The sequence below is a fragment of the Wyeomyia smithii genome, chromosome 2, assembly GCF_029784165.1.
Source record: "Wyeomyia smithii strain HCP4-BCI-WySm-NY-G18 chromosome 2, ASM2978416v1, whole genome shotgun sequence".
Classification (NCBI taxonomy): domain Eukaryota; kingdom Metazoa; phylum Arthropoda; class Insecta; order Diptera; family Culicidae; genus Wyeomyia; species Wyeomyia smithii.
This window is the reverse complement of record NC_073695.1, coordinates 122,973,407-122,992,766: the sequence shown is the minus strand read 5'-3', so window position 1 is coordinate 122,992,766 and position 19,360 is coordinate 122,973,407. Positions and strand designations below refer to the sequence as shown.

The window sequence follows — 19,360 nt, the reverse complement described above, 5'->3', positions numbered from 1 at the left end:
ACAAAGTTATGATTTAGAACCCAGCATTTTTTGAGCACAATACATAGCACAGTACAAGCGTAAAATAAAATAAATAATAGTAAGTAAACTCTTGTCCAATTTTAAATATTAGACCAAACTGGCGATTAGCTTTAGAGATGATCATCGAGAAATGTTGCCTAAACGTTGATTGAGTGTCCAACAAAACACCTAAATCGGTGACAGTTTCGCTACGTTGTGAACTTGTGCCAGCAATGCGATAGTTGATCAACAAAGGTTGCTTTTTGCACTGGAAGCTAATCCAAGGAATGCTTAGCAACATGTAATTATGATGACACCAGTCACTAAAAAATTCAATCAGCGATTGAAGCCTATGGCAATCTTCAAAAGTTTCGATGAGTTTAAAAAATTTAATATCATCCGCGTATAGCAATCATGTGCCAGGTAGTAGAACTTGGACAGCGAAAAAAGTATGCTACCCTGGGAACTGTTACTAAACCAAATGGACTGCGACTTGACCAACTTGACTCCGATCTGACGATTACGTAGGTAGGAATTTAGCCATTCCACCATTCTAGTTGCAACTCCAAGCTTGTAGAGCTTGTCACAAAGTAGCCCATGATCCGCACGATTAAAAACAGGTTTTAGGTCCGTGTAAATAGCATCGATTTGAAGGCTCTGGTCCATACCACGAAGGCAGAAAGAGGTGAACTTCAGTAAATTAGTTGATACGGATTTACCGGGGTGAAACCCGTGCTGCGCAGTACATATATAGGTTTTTACGTTAAACATGAAATGATGATGGATAATGGATTCGAAAACTTTGGAGCAAGAACACGAACATAAGATCCCACGATAATTTCCCACATTTCGCCTATCACCTTTCTTAAATATTTACCGGAAACATTACTGATTCTTTCCAACTGCTAGGAAATCGATGTCTTAGCAAGGAAAAATTAAAAATCGCATTTGGCGTTGATTCTAGGTTTCTACAGATCATCAGTTTACAAATGGCTATTGCAACTTCTTCGTTTGTAATCGTAAGGAATTCAGCATTGAACACGTCGCTCGGAACATGAGTAATAGCTGCAGGGCAGCAATATCGTTAGGTGAAGCGCACTCCCTATTAAAAACGCTAGCGAAGTGCTCGGCAAACAAGTCACATTTCCTGCTACTCGTAGACGCTTCACTGTTTAGCAAAAACGTGTTCCTCCTTACGCTTGGAATTAACGAACCTCCAGAAGCTTTTCGGATCTAAGCGTAGGCTTATTGTTCATCGTCCTATATGATCGACTGGCAGAAGTAAACCGAACCCGATTAATTGGGTTTCTGTTCTTTTGGTAGGCGCGCAAAGCTGACTTTCGGTTGAGTTTTGGAACATGTCGATGTACAAGTTCCTGAACTATAACAGTGAATCCAGACACGGCCTCATCCAAATTACATTACTACGAAATAATACGTTTTAAGTTTTAACTTCAACAATTGTAAATGAGATTAAAACGCGAAATTTCATTTTTCGATAAAATTTGGATTTATTGAAATATTAACGAAGCCGAGTATGTTTTTGCAAAATATAAACCCAAATATCTGAAATTGCCCCTGACACAAGTAAAAGAGATTTTTAAGGCTATTCGCACCTACGCGAATTCTCATATACAATTGTCAATTTATGTGTGAAAACAAAAGCAAAAATATTTCTCTCCTTCACTTTCGCCAGTAACAACCAAACCAATATCAACAGAGTCGTCAGGGCCAATTAAAGAGAGAGAGAGAGAGAGAGAGAGAGAGAGATAAAGAGAAATTGACGATGAAAAAATCGATTTGGCTACTGGGTTTCACGAGTCAGAGGTGCCAGATCTCTTTTCAAAGCGCAATGTTCACTAACTCGGTGGTGACGATAGAAGTACTGGGGAATCATAAAGTGCATAGCAAAAACCGCGAAGGTGTTGAATTTTATGTTTATCTTCAATTTTATATACTTTCGTCACAATTGATTATTATTTTGTGACCCATATAACAGGTTTGTGAACTTTCGGTTACAATCACTGTGATTATGCAATTTTGAAGCATTCTCAATTCATTGCTTAGCAATAGAGCAAGAAAAACGTATGAAAATAAACACGTCCTCTATTGTACCTGATTGCAATACGTCTCTGTGCTATTACCTTTCTTTGTTCGTTTGGCTTTTTTTTTTCTGTGTGGGCTCATCACTGTGACCAGAGATTAGATCTATTGTGATATTGCCCAAGTGTTTTCTGTACTCCGCACTTCATATTATTGGCAGTATCACTATTGAAGGAAGTGATACGCTTATCATTTATATCCGTGCTTGTGTGTAAGTTTTCCCTTTCCGTTTCAAGCTAACTACTCTACTATACCGAGCCTTTGTCCCTCCTTATTCTTATTTATTTTCTTATTTTTCTTATTTCTTTGCGAAATAAGTGATTTTATCTCACCAATGTACATAGACCACTCTGACTTCACATATGGAATCCTCGAATCGTTTCGGAACAGAGTGGTCTATGTACACAAACCTGGTAGATGACAAAGAAAATGACGGTAACTCGTATAAAATGGCTAGTGTCATGTGTTGTATAATAAATATAGCATGTCACATGTAAGATGTCACGTGTAGCATTACATATAACACAACATGTTACATATTACATAATATTTTACATGTTACATTTTTCGTGTTACATTACGTGTAACATGTTACATATCTTGTGTGACATGTTACTTATCACATGTATTGTGCTACATGCTGCGTGTTACATGATAATGTTACACTGATTTATGTGCATAGACCACTCTGTTCCGAAACAGAAAGGCCATTCTGTTTCGGACGAAATATCAGCACGGTATAATTCAACTCTAAAGTTCAATTTTTCGAAATTTTCTTAATTTCTCAACTTTAGTTTTCTAAGTAGAAGCGGTTTATGCAAAAAAAACTCGTTTTCGAAAAAAATGGTCTTAGACCACTCTGTTCCGCAACGGCTCATTTATATGCGTGTTTATGTTGGTTTTCTGAAGTGCTGCACTTTTCACTCGTTAATTTTCACACATCTCTAACTAAGCAACAGAAAATGCTGAGTGGGAATTCCCAGAATACCCACAACTCGGTGACGGAATTTCCTTTAAGTCTTTAAGTTGCGTTCTGATCATTTTGATTCCCCTATCTTACAAATACATCCTGAGTATGAATACCCAGTGTTGAAGCTAATGGCAATCAGTTATAGCGAAACGAATCTGCATTGCCAAACCAACGCACACCGATTCACAAAGACAGTAGCCTCTACCAGTTCATGCCTGTTATGGATGAGCACGGCATGATACGACAAAGCAGTCGAGCGAGGAAGGCAAAAAATTTGCCGTTCGACACGAAGTACCCCATCCTGCTACCAAAAGATCACTCAGTAACAATCTTACTAGTCGACTACTATCATCGCATTTATCGCCATGCTAACTCAGAAACAGTCGTAAATGAAATGCGACAAATGTACATGATTCCGCGACTCCGCGTGTTAGTGAAAACCGTATCTAGGATGTGCCAACATTGCAGAATTCGTAAAACCAAACCACTGATGCCGATAATGGCTCCGCTACCGACAGCGCGGTTGGCTCACCATATACGCCCGTTCAGCTACGTCGGAATAGACTATTTCGGCCCACTCTCGGTGAAAGTTAAACGATCAAGCGTCAAACGATGGATTGCCCTCTTTACCTGCCTCACCGTGCGTGCAGTGCATTTGGAAATCGCATATGACCTGTCCACAGCCTCCTGCATTGCGTGTGTGAGGAGATTCGTTAGTCGCCGCGGATCGCCAGTTGAATTCTTAAGCGACAATGGGACTAACTTTCAAGGCGCAGAACGTTTGCTCCGCGAACAGATAAACGCAGGATTGTCAGAAACTTTCACGAATGCGGCAACTAAGTGGACTTTCATTCCACCGGCAGCCCCGCACATGGGCGGCGCGTGGGAGCGCTTGGTTCGTTCGGTTAAAACAGCAATGGAAGAAGCGTATTCGGATGGAAATTTGAATGACGAGGGGTTACAGACTTTAGTCGTGGAGGCAGAGAGCTTGGTGAATTCACGGCCTCTGACCTACCTACCGTTAGATTCTGAAGAGTCCGAAGCTCTCACGCCAAATCACTTCTTACTCGGGTGCTCGGGAGGGGTGAAACAACCAGTATCAATTACCGGGATATCTAAGCCAAAGCTCCTAATGGGCATGTGAGAGCAAATTCAAAACCAACTTACCACGTTTTGGAACCGTTGGCTGGTAGAGTATTTGCCAGTAATCCGAAGACAAACAAAGTGGTTCGACGAAGCCCGTCCAGCCGAAGAAGGGGACTTAGTCTTGATTGCCGATGAGGCAAAACGCAATGAGTGGATACGAGGCCGAATAATTCAGGTGATAAAGGACAGCGAAGGAAGAGTTCGACAGGCAATGGTGCGCACCTCCAAAGGTCCACTACGACGCCCAATGACGAAACTGGCATTGCTAGATATAGAAGGAAGTGCAATCTCGACGGGCCGCAAGATGCACCGGGGGGAGAATGTTGAAGCTACTCCAGTCTAAATGACAGGCGACAACAACAAAATTGCCAGTCTCTACACTAATAGCTTAACACTCTCTTCTGCCTACCAACCATCAAGACAGAACCGTCAGATGAGATGACTAGTTAAATTGAAACAGTCGAAGTCAGTACGCGTGACAATTAAATAATCCTTTGTGAGCCAGTTTGTGACCTAGTAGTTCGATTTCAGCAGTATTAGAAATAACACATAATTCTCGTGAGTAATAAACTAATGTAATACGATAGTAGAGAATTCATAATGTTGAATTTAATATAGGAATGATTGATAGAAGGAAGGAAAGTGCATACAAGAGATAGTGGAAAAGGAGACTTGATATTTGTAAGTTAATCATGAAACACTTAAAATTAATCTAAACCTAAAATAAATCATTTGCAGTTGAGCTGCACTAACCAGTCCGCTACAAAAACCTCGTTTCGTTCTCCGTGTATCGAACACCCAGTATACCTATAACTTGATGTCGAAATCTAGAGAGCAAGTGTTTCCGCGAACCTCCTCAATGAGTTCTAAAAAATCTAAATGTAAGAGTCTTTACGTTTCATTTTGAAACATCTTTCAAATTCGTATAAACGTATCTGTAAACGATCCGATTCGTACTGAGATATAAGATGTGAAATGCCTTATGAATTTTCGCGTCTCTGTTAACGAGTCCCGATCAGAGAAATAAAACAAAAATGTTACAGAAGCTGTTAATTTGCAATGAAAATAACTTTTTTGTGTTTTCCATTTGATTCCGTCAGGTATACTAATATCAAACTTCGTTACTAACGTTTTAACTTCCTAACAAAATAAGATAGCATATAGAACATATTAGTAGAGTAACGGGGGTATCTTGGCCCACATGCATTATTTGGCCCACCCGGTAACATTTTACGCATTTTATCTGATAAATTCATTGAATATTAGAAAACTATGCATGCAACATTGTGTAACACACCAAAGAATCATACTACACTATAATTTTCGGCGAAAAACTGGCTCTAGGTAGTGTTATTTTGGAATTAGTTCATACATTTTCAAAGTCATGGCTGAGTCAACCCAAGGTCAAGAGGAAGTGGTAATATACAAGTCAACGCACAGTGGTACAGAACGACAATTTGGGCAGACATGGGGTTTTCGATGCAATTTTGTGATTTTACAGCCATACTTTCTATGGAGAAGTTGCTTCTTATAAATAGGTCTACATACACACTGAAATGAAAATTAGGGTGGTCCTTAAACATGCAAAATAGAACAGCTAAAATTCTTGTTTGTGAAAAAAATTTTGAACTATCTTTAGCAAAGTTGTAGATTACTTGATCTGGAGCATTTTTGTAGAAGACTACTTTTTTGTAACTCTTGAATTGACTGAATTAGAGCAATTCTGCTTAGGGTGGCTCTGAAAAAATAGTTTTTTTGCTCTATTATTTTTATTTCAAATTTCTCAGTAAAGTTGACTTCGGACAACTTTTAGAACTTTAAAAGACGCAACTTTTGGTTGTTAAACTTCAAAGGTATCTTTTACGGGTGAAGAGTTATTAATGTTTTAATTTTTGAAATACGTTCTTTTCAAAAGTTGATATCTCTGAATGGGGCAAATGAAAAAAACATCTTCTGGTTTCATTTGGAAGAGCAGCTCGTGTACTTTATCATATAAAAAAATTGGAGATATACTTTTTCTCGAAATTTAATAAAAAAAGTAAATTTTTTTCAGTTATAGTTCATTTATTTGGTAAAACTACTGTACATATTTTTCGATAAAGTTATAGATTAGCTTATTTAAGATAACTTCGCATTTAAAAACACCTATATCTCTTCAATTGACTGATAGAGTGTAACTTTACTTGATGGATCCACGATTTTTCATATATAAATTTATGTTTTACTCTATACACTAGATGCGTGTTGAACTTGCCATCATATATTCGCTTTGAAAGTTACAGTTTTAAAAGCTAAAAACACTGATCACCGGCGTAGCGTGGTGGGCAGAGGGGGCGGCCGGGGTGACATCCATTCTAATATTTTCATGCGTGTCACTTCTAGAAGTGTGACATCCGCGAAAATAATAATCAATTAACATGCTTCAGAGGTGAGACTCACCAAAATTATATATATTTTCTCCTAATGGTTGAAACAAAATTTTATTGCAACTTAGGGGGGTGACACCCAAAATTTTATGCTCCGGGTGTCACCTGGTCACGCTACGCCACTGACACTGATGTAACTTATAAAGTGAAGATATGTTGCAAAGTTTAATACACTAAAGTCGCTTTTACGCGGGGGATATGTGCCGCGGAAAAAAAACCGCGTAAATTCCGGAATCCGCGTAAAAAAACCCGCGCAAAAAAACTGCGTAAAAAGCGACCTCAGTGTATGTAATATGTAAAGGTTGTCATTGGCGACAGAATAGAAGTTTTAAAAACTAAACAGAGAGAACTATACTGCGATTTTTTTGTGTGCCTGGAGAGCATTATGCAGAAGTGCCACTGCGACAAATACCTGTCTTTTGTATCTGAGAAATTGGATGCGAGCATAGAGCAAAATATATGTTTATATATGAAAAATCGTGGATTCATCAGGCAATGCTACACTCTATCAGTCAATTTGAGAGATATAGGTGTTTTTATTCGCAAAGTTATCATGAATAAGCTTATCTATAACTTTACCGAAAAATATGTACAGTAGTTTTACCAAATAAATGAGCTATAACTGATTTTTTTTTCTTTTATGACGAAAGTTAGCAAATTCAAACTAGTTTTATTGAATTTCAAGAAAAAGTATATCTCCAATTTTTTTATATGATAAAGTACACGAGTTGCTCTTCCAAATGAAACCAGAAGATATTTTTTTCATTTGCCCCATTCAGAGATATCAACTTTTGAAAAGAACGTATTTCAAAAATTAAAACATTAATAACTCTTCACACGTAAAAGATATCTTTGAAGTTTAGCAACCAAAAGTTGCGTCTTTTAAAGTTCTAAAAGTTGTCCGAAGTCAACTTTACTGAGAAATTTGAAATAAAAATAATAGAGCAGAAAAACTGTTTTTTCAGAGCCACCCTAAGCATAATTGCTCTAATTCAGTCAATTCAAGAGTTACAAAAAAGTAGTCTCCTACAAAAATGCTCCAGGTCAAGTAATTTACAACTTTGCCAAAGATAGTTCAACATTTTTTTCACAAACAAGAATTTTAGTTGTTCTATTTTGCAGGTTTGAGGACCACCCTAATTTTTTATTCCTGTGTATATATAGACCTATATATAAGAAGCAACTTCTCCATAGAAAGTATGGCTGTAAAGTCACAAAATCGCGTCGAAAACCCCATGTCTGCCTAAATTGTCGTTCTGTACCACTGTGTAACGTCCGGAAGCTATTGTAACAAATATGCATGCTTATGAAACAATTCGTTGTTGTAGTAACATCAATAAAATGTCATAGAAACAGTTTGTATACTCTAACATGTTGGAAAAAGTTGAAAAAGTGGTTAAACGCATGTCCGTAATATGTTTGCCTATTTCTAAAACAAACATATTTTGGCCATGCCAAGTTTTGACATCTCTTTGATTACCGTTCGGCCGTTGCACGTGAACTAAGAAGCAGCTTGTGGCAATTTACAGGTGATTACTTCTTAATTTATCACATTTAACGATATGAAATTAGATGAGAATATCTGTCAAACCGCTCTAAGCCAAATCATTTCATTTTTAGATGCCTAAAATTTACAAAAATTCACAGCAGAAGGATGTTCTCCTCAAACCCACTATTTTTGCTCTAAAAATACCGATGATGATCTTAAATATAATTAGTCCGAACTATTTCCATACACGTCTGTAGATATAAAGGTGGGCCAAAGTAAAAATTTGGTGGACCAAAATATGTTTTTAGTACTTCGTAGAAATTTTGATATTTCCAAAATATTTTTCAATATATTGCATTGTTGAACGGTGTATATTAAAATAGACACTTAGCTTTTAACAATGGTGTAATAAAGTAGGTATTTATGTTGAAAAATTGTGTTTGTTTTTAATGAACTGTGCGAACACTTCCCAAAGCTGGCCAAAATACCCCCGTTACCCTAACTATCATGATGTATAGATACGTGGTGTAACGGTATGATAAAAAAGTGGGCGCGCGATAGGGTAGCTTTTTTGCACTGGAGAGATTCAGACCAGACGACGCTAAATGACAGCTAGCAAATTTTCGAATTACATCACTTCATTGGTTTCCGTCTGATTTGGTGGTTGCATTTCCACCTAAGGAAGAGTTTCGCTATGATCGTCCTACTCTGAATGTGCCACAATGACTGATCTTCTACGCTAAGGATAAAATACGTCCGTAATCGGATAAGTACGCATCTGATAACAATAACTAAAATTAAAATTTCAGAGAATTCATCACCAGAACAGGTGTCCACAGTATCCAACTTTTTACGCTCTATAATGGCGGACGCTATAATGCAAAGTTCGTAATAAATTACCCACCCTCTTGAAAACTCTGCTCGCTTCAGTATGAAGTCTTCATGTATTTTATAAAAAAATAAAAAATATATCTGGCAACATTTGTGTTGCCAATTCTTCAGAAACTTCAAAACTGACGTAAGCAGAGAGATTCGCATATTAAAAAGCAAAGCAAAGCCTTGGTGCTACATTCCGATTCGGAACTCGATCTTCTGTTTATTATACACAGACTTCGCAGCCAGCTGTTAAGTGTACAGGACAATTGCGGTGTTAGCGCTATGATCCTACTGACACTAACAGTCTCTCCCGAGCCGAGCCTCGAGCCTACGACGACTGGCTTGTAATGCGAGCATCGTACCTCGAGACCAGCTGGGAGGGTCGCATATCACGATCACCCATTATAGCGACCGTCATTATGGGGCGTAAAAAGCACATAAGGAGCTTTGAATCAAAAGCGAGTGTTTGAAGCAGCACTGAAGATGTTTAAGGAAAAAATGACCGTCGTGGACATCTAAATTATTCTTCACGGTACGGTACGATGTCATTTTTTGAAGTGAGCTGGGTCGGTTGATCGCCCTTGTGATTTGATCCGGTAGGTGGTACTGATAAAAGCAGATCAAAACTGATTATAATTTATCCTCTGCCGTTGAGAGTTTGATTATTATTCATAAACAAACCGATGCCATGTTAATTTAGTTTTTCAGCATGGCTGACTATGCGTTTTGACATACCGTTACACTATGTACCTATCCAGCTTCTCACGACCGGTAATGGCGGACAATGGACGCAACCCATTTTGACGTGTTCTGTAGGTCAGGTAATTTTCAATCGCAGTACCGGAGTAAAAAACAAAAAAATATGCAACGTAACATAGTAACTTCAATAAACAGTATTGTTTATTTTAATCCGCGCATAAAAAAGCAAAACCTTGGTGCTACATTCCGATTCGGAACTTGACCTTCTGTTTATTAATACACAGACTTCGCAGCCGACTGTTTAGTCTACAGGACAATTGCGGAGCTAGCGCTATGATCCTACTGACACTAACAGTCTCTCCCGAGCCGAGACTCAAACCTACGACGACTGGCTTGTTAGGCCAGCATCGTACCTAGTACCTCCGCGCATGAATACGACAAAATTTGAATACTAAAACGCTCATTGTTTGTTGGAGTTGCTTCGCAACGTCACGACGTTGTTATATTTTCTACTCCGTTACTGTCATTGAAAATTACCTGACCTACAGAAAACATCAAAATGGGCTGCGTGCTCTATCCTCCATCACCACTCATGAAAAGCTGGATATATCATGGTAACATTCATTTTAAGAAAGAACATGCTTTGATAGAGACGTACAATTTGCTAGACTTGTTTCAGAGCAACTCCATTTGAGAATTTGTTAACAGATTCTTTTTGATAACAAACGCATATGGAAAACACAAAATCGAACTTTAATTAAAATGTTCGTGGAAACAATTTTCTCACAAAACGTTTTTTATAAACATAAACAATCCGCAAATACCTTGTTTCCGGCCAGTTCATAAAATTTTCTTCTAGGCCGATTACATAGTGAGCGCGAACAGCGTCGCGAAGCGATTTTCGTTGTCGTGGTTAAATGTAGCCCTATTTACGGCTGTACATTTACCCAGGGCAACGAGAATTGCTACTATGTCATCGGCCTTAGTAAGATCAATAAAACACTAGTAGCACAGACTAACAGACGTAACACTGGAATCAAGCTCCATCGCCACAAGAAACCAATAATTTGACATTTCCAATCTAATAACAATCATCGTGTGCCTCACACATATTTTGAGGATCCTAATTTTGATACATGCTCGGACACGAGCGCTCTGATGTTGAATTACACGAAGCAGCGGGAAAACGACAGCAGATGGTGGTAGTGTTGCTACGGTAACGTAATGGTATCATCTGAACGATGATTTGGGCGGAAATTTGTTCAAAGTGTTATGTCTGTTAGTATATGCTAGTAGCATAAATAATCATCATCAATAGCACGTCCGTAGAACGTATTTTAGTGAAAGAATCAGTCCTAATGTCTTATACTCATGTGGAAAACTGTTTTATCATATCATAACCTACAAAATAAGTTTTGATGTGAATTACCAGCATCAGCTGATTTTAACAGAATTTGTTGCTAACTTAAACATTTACTTTTAATATCGGCTATTTGTATAGCCCCTCAACAGTTTGATTTTAATATGTTTAATTAATTGAAAATGTAGAGAACTGCTCCATCAAAATAGCTTTACTCGACAATGCCCTTAATCCAATTAAATGAACAGCATTGAGCTACCCGTGCCCTTTTTAAAAATGTTTTGATTGAATATTTTTATCCGAAAGAAAATAAAAAAAAAACAGGGCTTTCACCTTTGCCGCCAATTTGCTTGACGGAGCGGAATGGTTTCCTATCTAAGCAAACATGAGTGAGCACTTACAAAATCCATTCCTCGTTTTATTCTTGTTCTTGTTTTGTCGTTTTCTCGTGTTTGAAGCGTGCTAGAGTAAACAACGTAAATGAAAAAAAAAGACCGTTATATAACTTGAACTGGAACGACCCGTAAACAAATCGAATACTTTCTATCGAAACGATTTCTTATTGATATCAACATTAGAAAGGAAAACAAACGTAGGACAATTGGTCGGCGTGCGACCAAACCAAATCAAGCGCCATAAACATTATTTTGAGTAATCGCTGTTCAAAGTTCAACCTTCTTCAATTTTATTGCATAATATCTATAAACACGGTTTTTATAACAAAAAAAAAAACAAACAAAAGGATATACAAATTTGCAAGTTGGAGTTATGAGTTGGACTACAATAGGCGTCATAGGCCTTGGCAGGACGTGCCCAGATTCCGTCACACCAACATGTATTGTTATCTTATAAGCTAATGTTTTTGTAATAGCTACACAAATTTCAACCTACCTAAAATAATTTAACAAATTTTTTAACTGTATTGGAGGACCGAGGCTTTCGAAAAAAATACATCGACTGACTGATCCATTTTCTTGCTATTTTTCCTGTCGATGCCTCAACACGTTATCTATTATCTGATAACTATTCTCATCAGTAATGAGCACCACTCAGCGGATTCGCAAATAATCGACGTTAATTTTCAGTATTACAGGAAGATGCTCTGCAATATGAAGAACTATTATGCAAGAAATCTAGGACTGACGATAATACAACTGATACTATATGTATTTAATAATCTTCGTAATAATAAGTTAGCGATTAACAAAATAATATGAGTTTAACGATTAGCTTAAAGCAAGTTCCAATTAGCATTTTAGCGATAAGCGTCGTTAAATTTTTGATTGGAGGTGCCCACCACTGTTATTCATATGATAAAATAATTTGAATATATTTCTTTGTCGCTGTTGCGCCTAAAAAATGTTACATAGCATTATCATATCGAATCCACAAAACTGCGCCGTATCATAACCATTGTTCAAATCCTATATTTGAATAAAAGCCAACTACATTTATTTGATTTATATCATCAATAACCGGAAAACTGAGGGAGGCTAACGGATGTTCACATTTTGCACCTAAAATACCATTCAAATATACACATGAAAGTGCCGCACTAAAGAGGCGGCTAGAAACCAGGACAAGCACGCTTCCTCCTGATAAAGGAAACAAAGGAAAAATCCATTCAATATCGTCGAAAGCTTAGATAAATGAGTTTCTTTCTCAGATTTTCGATTGCTTCCAGAAGCTAAAATTTCCTTCCTCTCTACTACGTGCTATATTACATGACCGACGTGTGGAGGAAAACCAGACAAAAAACTTCAAATGGAAATTTAACTCTTTGTAACTGTACCGGATAAAACACATCCGCGTTCCGTGACGCTAGTGTCATGTTACCATATTGCCATTTTGGGGTGGTCGATGCAGAAGTTCAATTTCGCTGATTAAAGTAAACGGAATGGAAATGAACACAAAATATTGCCAAGAGTAGCAAGGATGCTGTACCGGTTGAAACAGTTAGACAAAATCACTGACAAGATTCTGCACATCGAGGAGAGTAATCTATGAGAGGTAGAAATCGAATGCATGAGGAGCATTTACGTCAAGCATCACATGGGTTGACGCGACAATTTTTAATCCGAACGGAACTTTGGGGTCGTTTCTAAACGTGGTCATATTTTGATCAATTACTTTCCCCTCTGCCCACCGAATCTGGATGATGCTCATAAGCTGAGACTCAACTCCAGATGCCATTTTCTGGTGTCTGTGAAACAGCCTTAAATGGTCGAATAACACTCAATACAAATGATTCCAGAGTCAGCAGAATGATGCCCAGTCCAGAAATCGACGACAGATGCCCTTTGTTGATCCAAGATGGCGACTTCCAATTTCTGGGAAACAGAGGATTAGCATCCATTAATTAGCATCTATTATGGACATTTTTGGAACCCGCAAATCATTTTGAAATCCAAGATGGTGACTTCTGGTTTCTAGGAAACAGTCTGAAATGGTCAAACTCGAGATTATAGGATGCAGTGAAGACAAATGTGCTAAAGAAGCAGTGAAATTTTGAACCTTTTAATTCCGAGCAACATCGGGATCGTTCAGCGAGATTATGATAATAATAATGTTTATTACTAATGTACAATGATAATGGTTAATAATAAAGTATAATACAAATATTTAGTAGGTAATATTTTTTGAAAATCGAATAGGAAATGGCATTTTGACTACTTTTCTGAACTAAAAATATTCCTAAACATGGAGAGCGGATTTAAGTATCAATGAAAAATCGATTGAAAAAAAAAGTCAGTATAATTCAAGTACAATAAAATTTTTAGTTTTGTTGCATTATAGTACTTTTAATTTCGGAAAACATTTTTTTGAATTTCGTTTATTGATCGTCATTTATCACTTATTACACAGTGCAACAAAAATTGACCTTTTTTTGTGCCTTGGCTTCTATATATAATTTTTTGTGTGTTTTTATGCAAAACTAAATTTCCCCGAGTTTGAACATATTTTAACTTAAGGGGCAACAATGGCGCCCCTTTTGAATTTTTGATGTTTTTTCGACGCCATTTTGTTTTAAGACCAAATATCAAAATTCCAAGAGTTTTTCCACATATTAGCATCTTTTTACCCATCTTTAAAAAAACAGATCTTAAATCGGACAAAAACTGAGCTCAAAACGGTGATTCTACGAAGCCGGTTCTGGCATGGTTTTGGTATATTTCACAAAGAAAAATAATATCGAGTATGTAGGAGCATTAATGGTAATGCGCTTATATCTAAAAGTGGTAGTCGAATTATGTCTTATATTGAGTAAAAAAGTCTAAGGAATCGATTGGTATGTGTCTGAGCCACGTAAAATGTCAGCAACATGTCGATTTCGCCCCAACTCCCCTACAATACTAAAATAGGTTTATCTCGACGTTGAATTAACTTATTTGAAATCTGTTTAATATAATATCAAGAGTGTAAGCGATACTCAAAGATACAATAACAATTTGTCTCCACATGATCCTCCCCTATTTTTGCGGGAAGGGGGTCGTATTTAACTTTATCTAAGAAGCGATGATTCTGTCTCATAGCTGAAGCGAGATTTTTATGATTTGACCGGTCCTGCCCAAAAATGCAACCCCCTCCTGGCAAAAGGAGGTGGATCATGTAAAGACAAACTGTTATTGTATCTTTGATTATCGCTTACATTCTTGATATTACATCAAACAGATTTCAAATAAGTTAAATTAACGTCGGGATAAACCTATTTTAGTATTGTAGGGGAGTTGGGGCAAAATCGACATGTTGCTTACATTTTACGTGGATCAGACACATACCAATCGATTCCCGAGACTTTTTTACCTAATATAAGACATAATTTAACCATCACTTTTAGATATTAGCGCATTACCATTAATACTCAGACATACTCGATATTATTTTTCTTTGTGAAATATACTAAAACCATGCCAAAACCGGTTTCGTAGAATCACCGTTTTGAGCTCAGTTTTTGTCCGATTTGAAATCTGTTTTTTTAAAAAGATGGGTAAGAAGTTGCTAAAATGTGGACAAACTTTTGATATTTGGTCTTAAAACAAAATGGCGTCGAGAAAACATCGAAAATTTCCGATTTCTCAAAAATTAAAAATGGCGCCAGTGATGCCCCTTAAGTTGAAATATGTCGAAACTCTGGGGAAATTAGGTTTTGCATCAAAATACAAAAAAAATATATATCGAAACCAAGGCAGAAAAAAGTCAATTTTTGTTGCACTGTGTTATTACCTCGATAAGTTTTACTAAGAAAGTAATTTATTAATTTTGAGTATTGAATGTTTACGGAATATTCAAAAGTTTCACGTCCTCCTCTTGCAGTTTCTGTTGAACCGCGTCCATTTCACTTTGAGGTGCTTTTTCCGCTTAGTGCTTGTTTGCACAGGCGTTACACAATTTTTACAAGTACACTACTGCCACTTCGCACGAATCTGTACTACACTTTTTTCGACTTCCGGCTTGAAAACATCTGTAGTTTACACAAATTTTAGCAAAACTTTTATCCGCTTCCTGTGTAGTACGTCGTACTCAATACGTTTGCAGAAATTTGTACAATGAGAAATGGCGGCCAATGGTTCATGAGAATGTCAGCTGTGTTGCCGACATTCGGGAACGAGTAAAATTCGTGCCGAGATATCAGTAATATTTTTGCTGACCTCGGTATCAACAGTGTTTAACGATAAATTCGGCAAAAAATTCAGACAAGATTCGTCAAGTTTAGTTTTTTTGTCGAAACCTCGGCAAATAATCTGACGACTTTCGGCAACCGGCTTTTTCTTGCTGAAATATCGTTTAAATCCCAAAGTTGCCGAGTGAACTCAACGTAAAATGTCAGCAGATAAACCTATTTCTATATTGTAGGGGAATTGGGGCAAAATCGACATTTTGCTGACATTTTACGTAGATCAGACACATACCATTCGATTTCTGAGACTTTTTTACTCAAAATAAGATATAATTTGACTACCACCTAGAGATATTAGCGAATTACCATTAGTGCTCAGAAATAATCGTTATTATTTTGCTTTTGAAATATACAAGAACCATGCCAAAACCGGTTTCGTAGAATCACCGTTTTAAGCTCAGTTTTTGTCCGATTTAAGATCTGTTTTTTTAAAAGATGGGTAAAAAGATGCTAATATGTGGACAAACTCTTGGAATTTTGATATTTGGTCAAACTCTTGGGATTTTGATATGTTGCCCCTTAAGTTGAAATATGTTCAAACTCCAGGAAATTTATTTTCGCATCAAACTTCATCAAAAAATCATACATAGAAGCCAAGGCAAAAAAAATCGACAAGACATACAAATAACAAGACATACAAATAACATATTTTGATAAAATTGTGTATGTTTCCATATGCTTTTGATAATAAAATTGAATATGAATAAGTTATAACAACAAATCCTGAATTGAAGTTGTTCTGAAATGGGTCTGAAAGCTGTTGTTTTTAACAATGGTTGTTATTATGCTGTTCTATATGCTATCTCATTTCGTTAGAAAGCTGATTCGTTAGTAACAAAGTTTGATATAGGATTGATTCTAGTAGAATAATTTTTGTTATAATTTCTGTTATTTTAACACCTAACGGAATCAAATTGAAAACAAAAGCTGAAAGGATTTTCTCATAACAAACTAACAGCTTCTGTTACATTTTTGTTTTGTCTTTCTGATCGGATATGGTTTGACTGGTGTAGGTTGGTCTTCTAGTAAATTGGCTAAAATAAATTGCATTCCAGTGGGTGTAATAGCACTAGGCTTGAAACCGAGGCTTTAATTTTGGTTTGGTTTTGGTTTTGTGGTATGCCATTAACATATTGGACTATAAATTTGCATCGTTTGCAATCGAAAGAGATTTATTTTATCGCTGAATATTTGAATGTGTTATTAACCGAAGGTAAATTCTATTTGTGGTCTTCATTCCTTTGTTCTGGCATTCCTATGCAGGTTTTTGTTTCATAGTAGGTTTTTGGCTTCATTTTAATATGAAGGTGATTTCAGTGTTCATGTTCGAAATTCAAACAATGTAATTATGTGGTACAAAACGTATGAATGTAGATATTAAGTATAGACAACCCAATCAGAAACAAAAAAAAAAAAAACAAAAATGTAACAGAAGTTGTTAGTTTGTTACAGGAAAAACCTTAGAGGCTGTGTTTTCAATTTGGTCCCGTCCCAAGTAACAAAACGGGTTTTATCGAAGTTTTATAGCGCTGTTTAGGCTTTATTGAGCGCAATAAAACTTTGATAAAACCAATATTGTAACTAGGGGTTAGGTGTTAAAATAACACATATCAAAATTTATTACTAATATATTAGCTTTCTAACAAAATAAGATAGTATATAGAACAATATAATAACAAACATTGTTAGAAACAACAGGTTTTGATAAAAACGAAAAATTAGTTAGACTTGTTTCAGAACAACTTCATTTCACGTTTTGTTATTATAACTCATTCAGATGCAATTCTGTTATCAAAATTATATGGAAAAATACAAAATTGTATCAAAATATGTTATTTGTATCTCACGTTGATAGAATTTTGTTATGCTTTCGTCCGCCATGGCGAATGTGCCGGTTAACTGCCGAAAGGCCGCTCGCAAGGGCGTAGAATTTTTTTGCAAATAAGATGATAAAATTACCAATAATGGGATATTTATCCAACTCAATTATATGTCTTAGTTTTTTTTTCATCACCATCTGAAAAAGTTCATTTTTTTACCTCAAACGTTAGAGCTGTCATTTTTTTTTTTGCTAACGCATAGGTTACTATGATTGATGATGCATGAGTAGTTTCGTCAGTGCGATTAAAGGTAAACCCATGAAAAATCGGCAATACTCTCTGAGAAAACGTTTTCGAAAAAAGTTAAAATAAAATTTAAAATTAAAAATAATTTTTTTTTGCATGAAAACTACAAAATATTAACTTAACATTGATGGGTGTCCGATCATGGAGGAAAAAAAAAACAAAAAACGGAAATTTTCCAGAAGTAAGAAGAAAAAATTAAAGCAAGAACGCTTGATTTAATTGGTATAACATATTCAGAAAAGTTGTTGACAGTAATTTTGTCCTCCCAGAAAAAAAATAACCGTGAGACAAAACTAATTCTAATGTCAAACGATGCCGAAAACGGTTGAGTTTTATCTCACAAAGAGTCATTTTAAAAATAACAAAAAAATGTACAGTTATAAGTATAAATTTATCTATGATGAGCATTTAAAGTTAGATATATTTCGTTTCCTGTTCCGTTTGTAGATTTTCATTTTACGCCCCACTTACTTAGAGAGATAGTTCTGTGTTAAAATAAGTTGGTATAAATACTCACATTACTCACAATAGGCAACGGTAAATTGCCAGGTCAGACAAATCGCTGCAACTTTCAAGTGCACACATACTTCTGGTTCGGTATTTTCCAAAGTCATTTGTCATTGACTTCAGCTGTGCAATACAAACATAAGATGTGAAAATATGAAGGCTACCATTTACTATAAAATCTGCATAAGACAACTGTGCTAATGACCGACTGGCGGTTATGAACCTTCAGACATTGTGCATGAGCAGAATCTATGTGTCTCCTGAAATCCTAGTCACAGCCATCTTATTGCTAAGCTGCCTCTGGTGCATGGAGTTAGTCCTTTCGTCCATGACAATGTGTGTGATCGCAATGAACCATCAGGAAACGGAAAGACAACATGAGCAGAATTCCATTTTAATAAATTTAAGAAGCGTTCGTACATACTGTGCAAGAATTCTAGTGCAGTAATAGAGACAGGATAATGACATAAAACTCAAGTTCTCCACATTTCTGAAATGGTTGATGTCTGCACCCACGGATAGTGAAAAAATGAAGGATTCGCAGAACGTTCCGGACTACATACGCGAAACGCATATACGCTCTTATATACCGTGACAGAGCCGAACGTCGATATCAGGGACAGGCAACAAAAGTGGTATGAACAATATTTATTTTTAAACTCAACTTAAACACAATTTCATGCTAGGATGCTGTACGTACAAAATGAGCCAGAGGCTGTTATCGGAATAACGAAGCAAACGTTTCGAGTGAATGCAAGCATGTACATTAGATTTATCCAATACAGCGCATCGCTCAAAACCGCATGCCATCAGCTTTGGGGAATCTCGTTGTTGATATACATATTGTACAAGAGACGTTTTGCCCAACGAAGGCAACCCTGCTAGAGTGCCAACCGTTATGATGTCACTCCTTTCTGCAGTGACACGAAGTAAAAAAAAAGATCGTGGTATTCAAATTATCCTATCCCTGCCAGTGTTCC

At 36.6% G+C, this 19,360-nt stretch overlaps 1 protein-coding gene across 1 annotated transcript; it reads left to right on the top strand.

The window, feature by feature from the left end:
* The first annotated feature begins 3,234 nt into the window (after positions 1–3,234).
* Positions 3,235–5,020, top strand: LOC129725781 (uncharacterized). The gene is made up of 3 exons (XM_055681976.1): positions 3,235–4,777; positions 4,838–4,900; positions 4,958–5,020. The coding sequence occupies exon 1, from the start codon at positions 3,285–3,287 to the stop codon at positions 4,215–4,217; it is 933 nt and encodes a 310-aa protein (XP_055537951.1). The 5' UTR covers positions 3,235–3,284; the 3' UTR covers positions 4,218–4,777; positions 4,838–4,900; positions 4,958–5,020.
* The last annotated feature ends 14,340 nt before the right edge of the window (positions 5,021–19,360 follow it).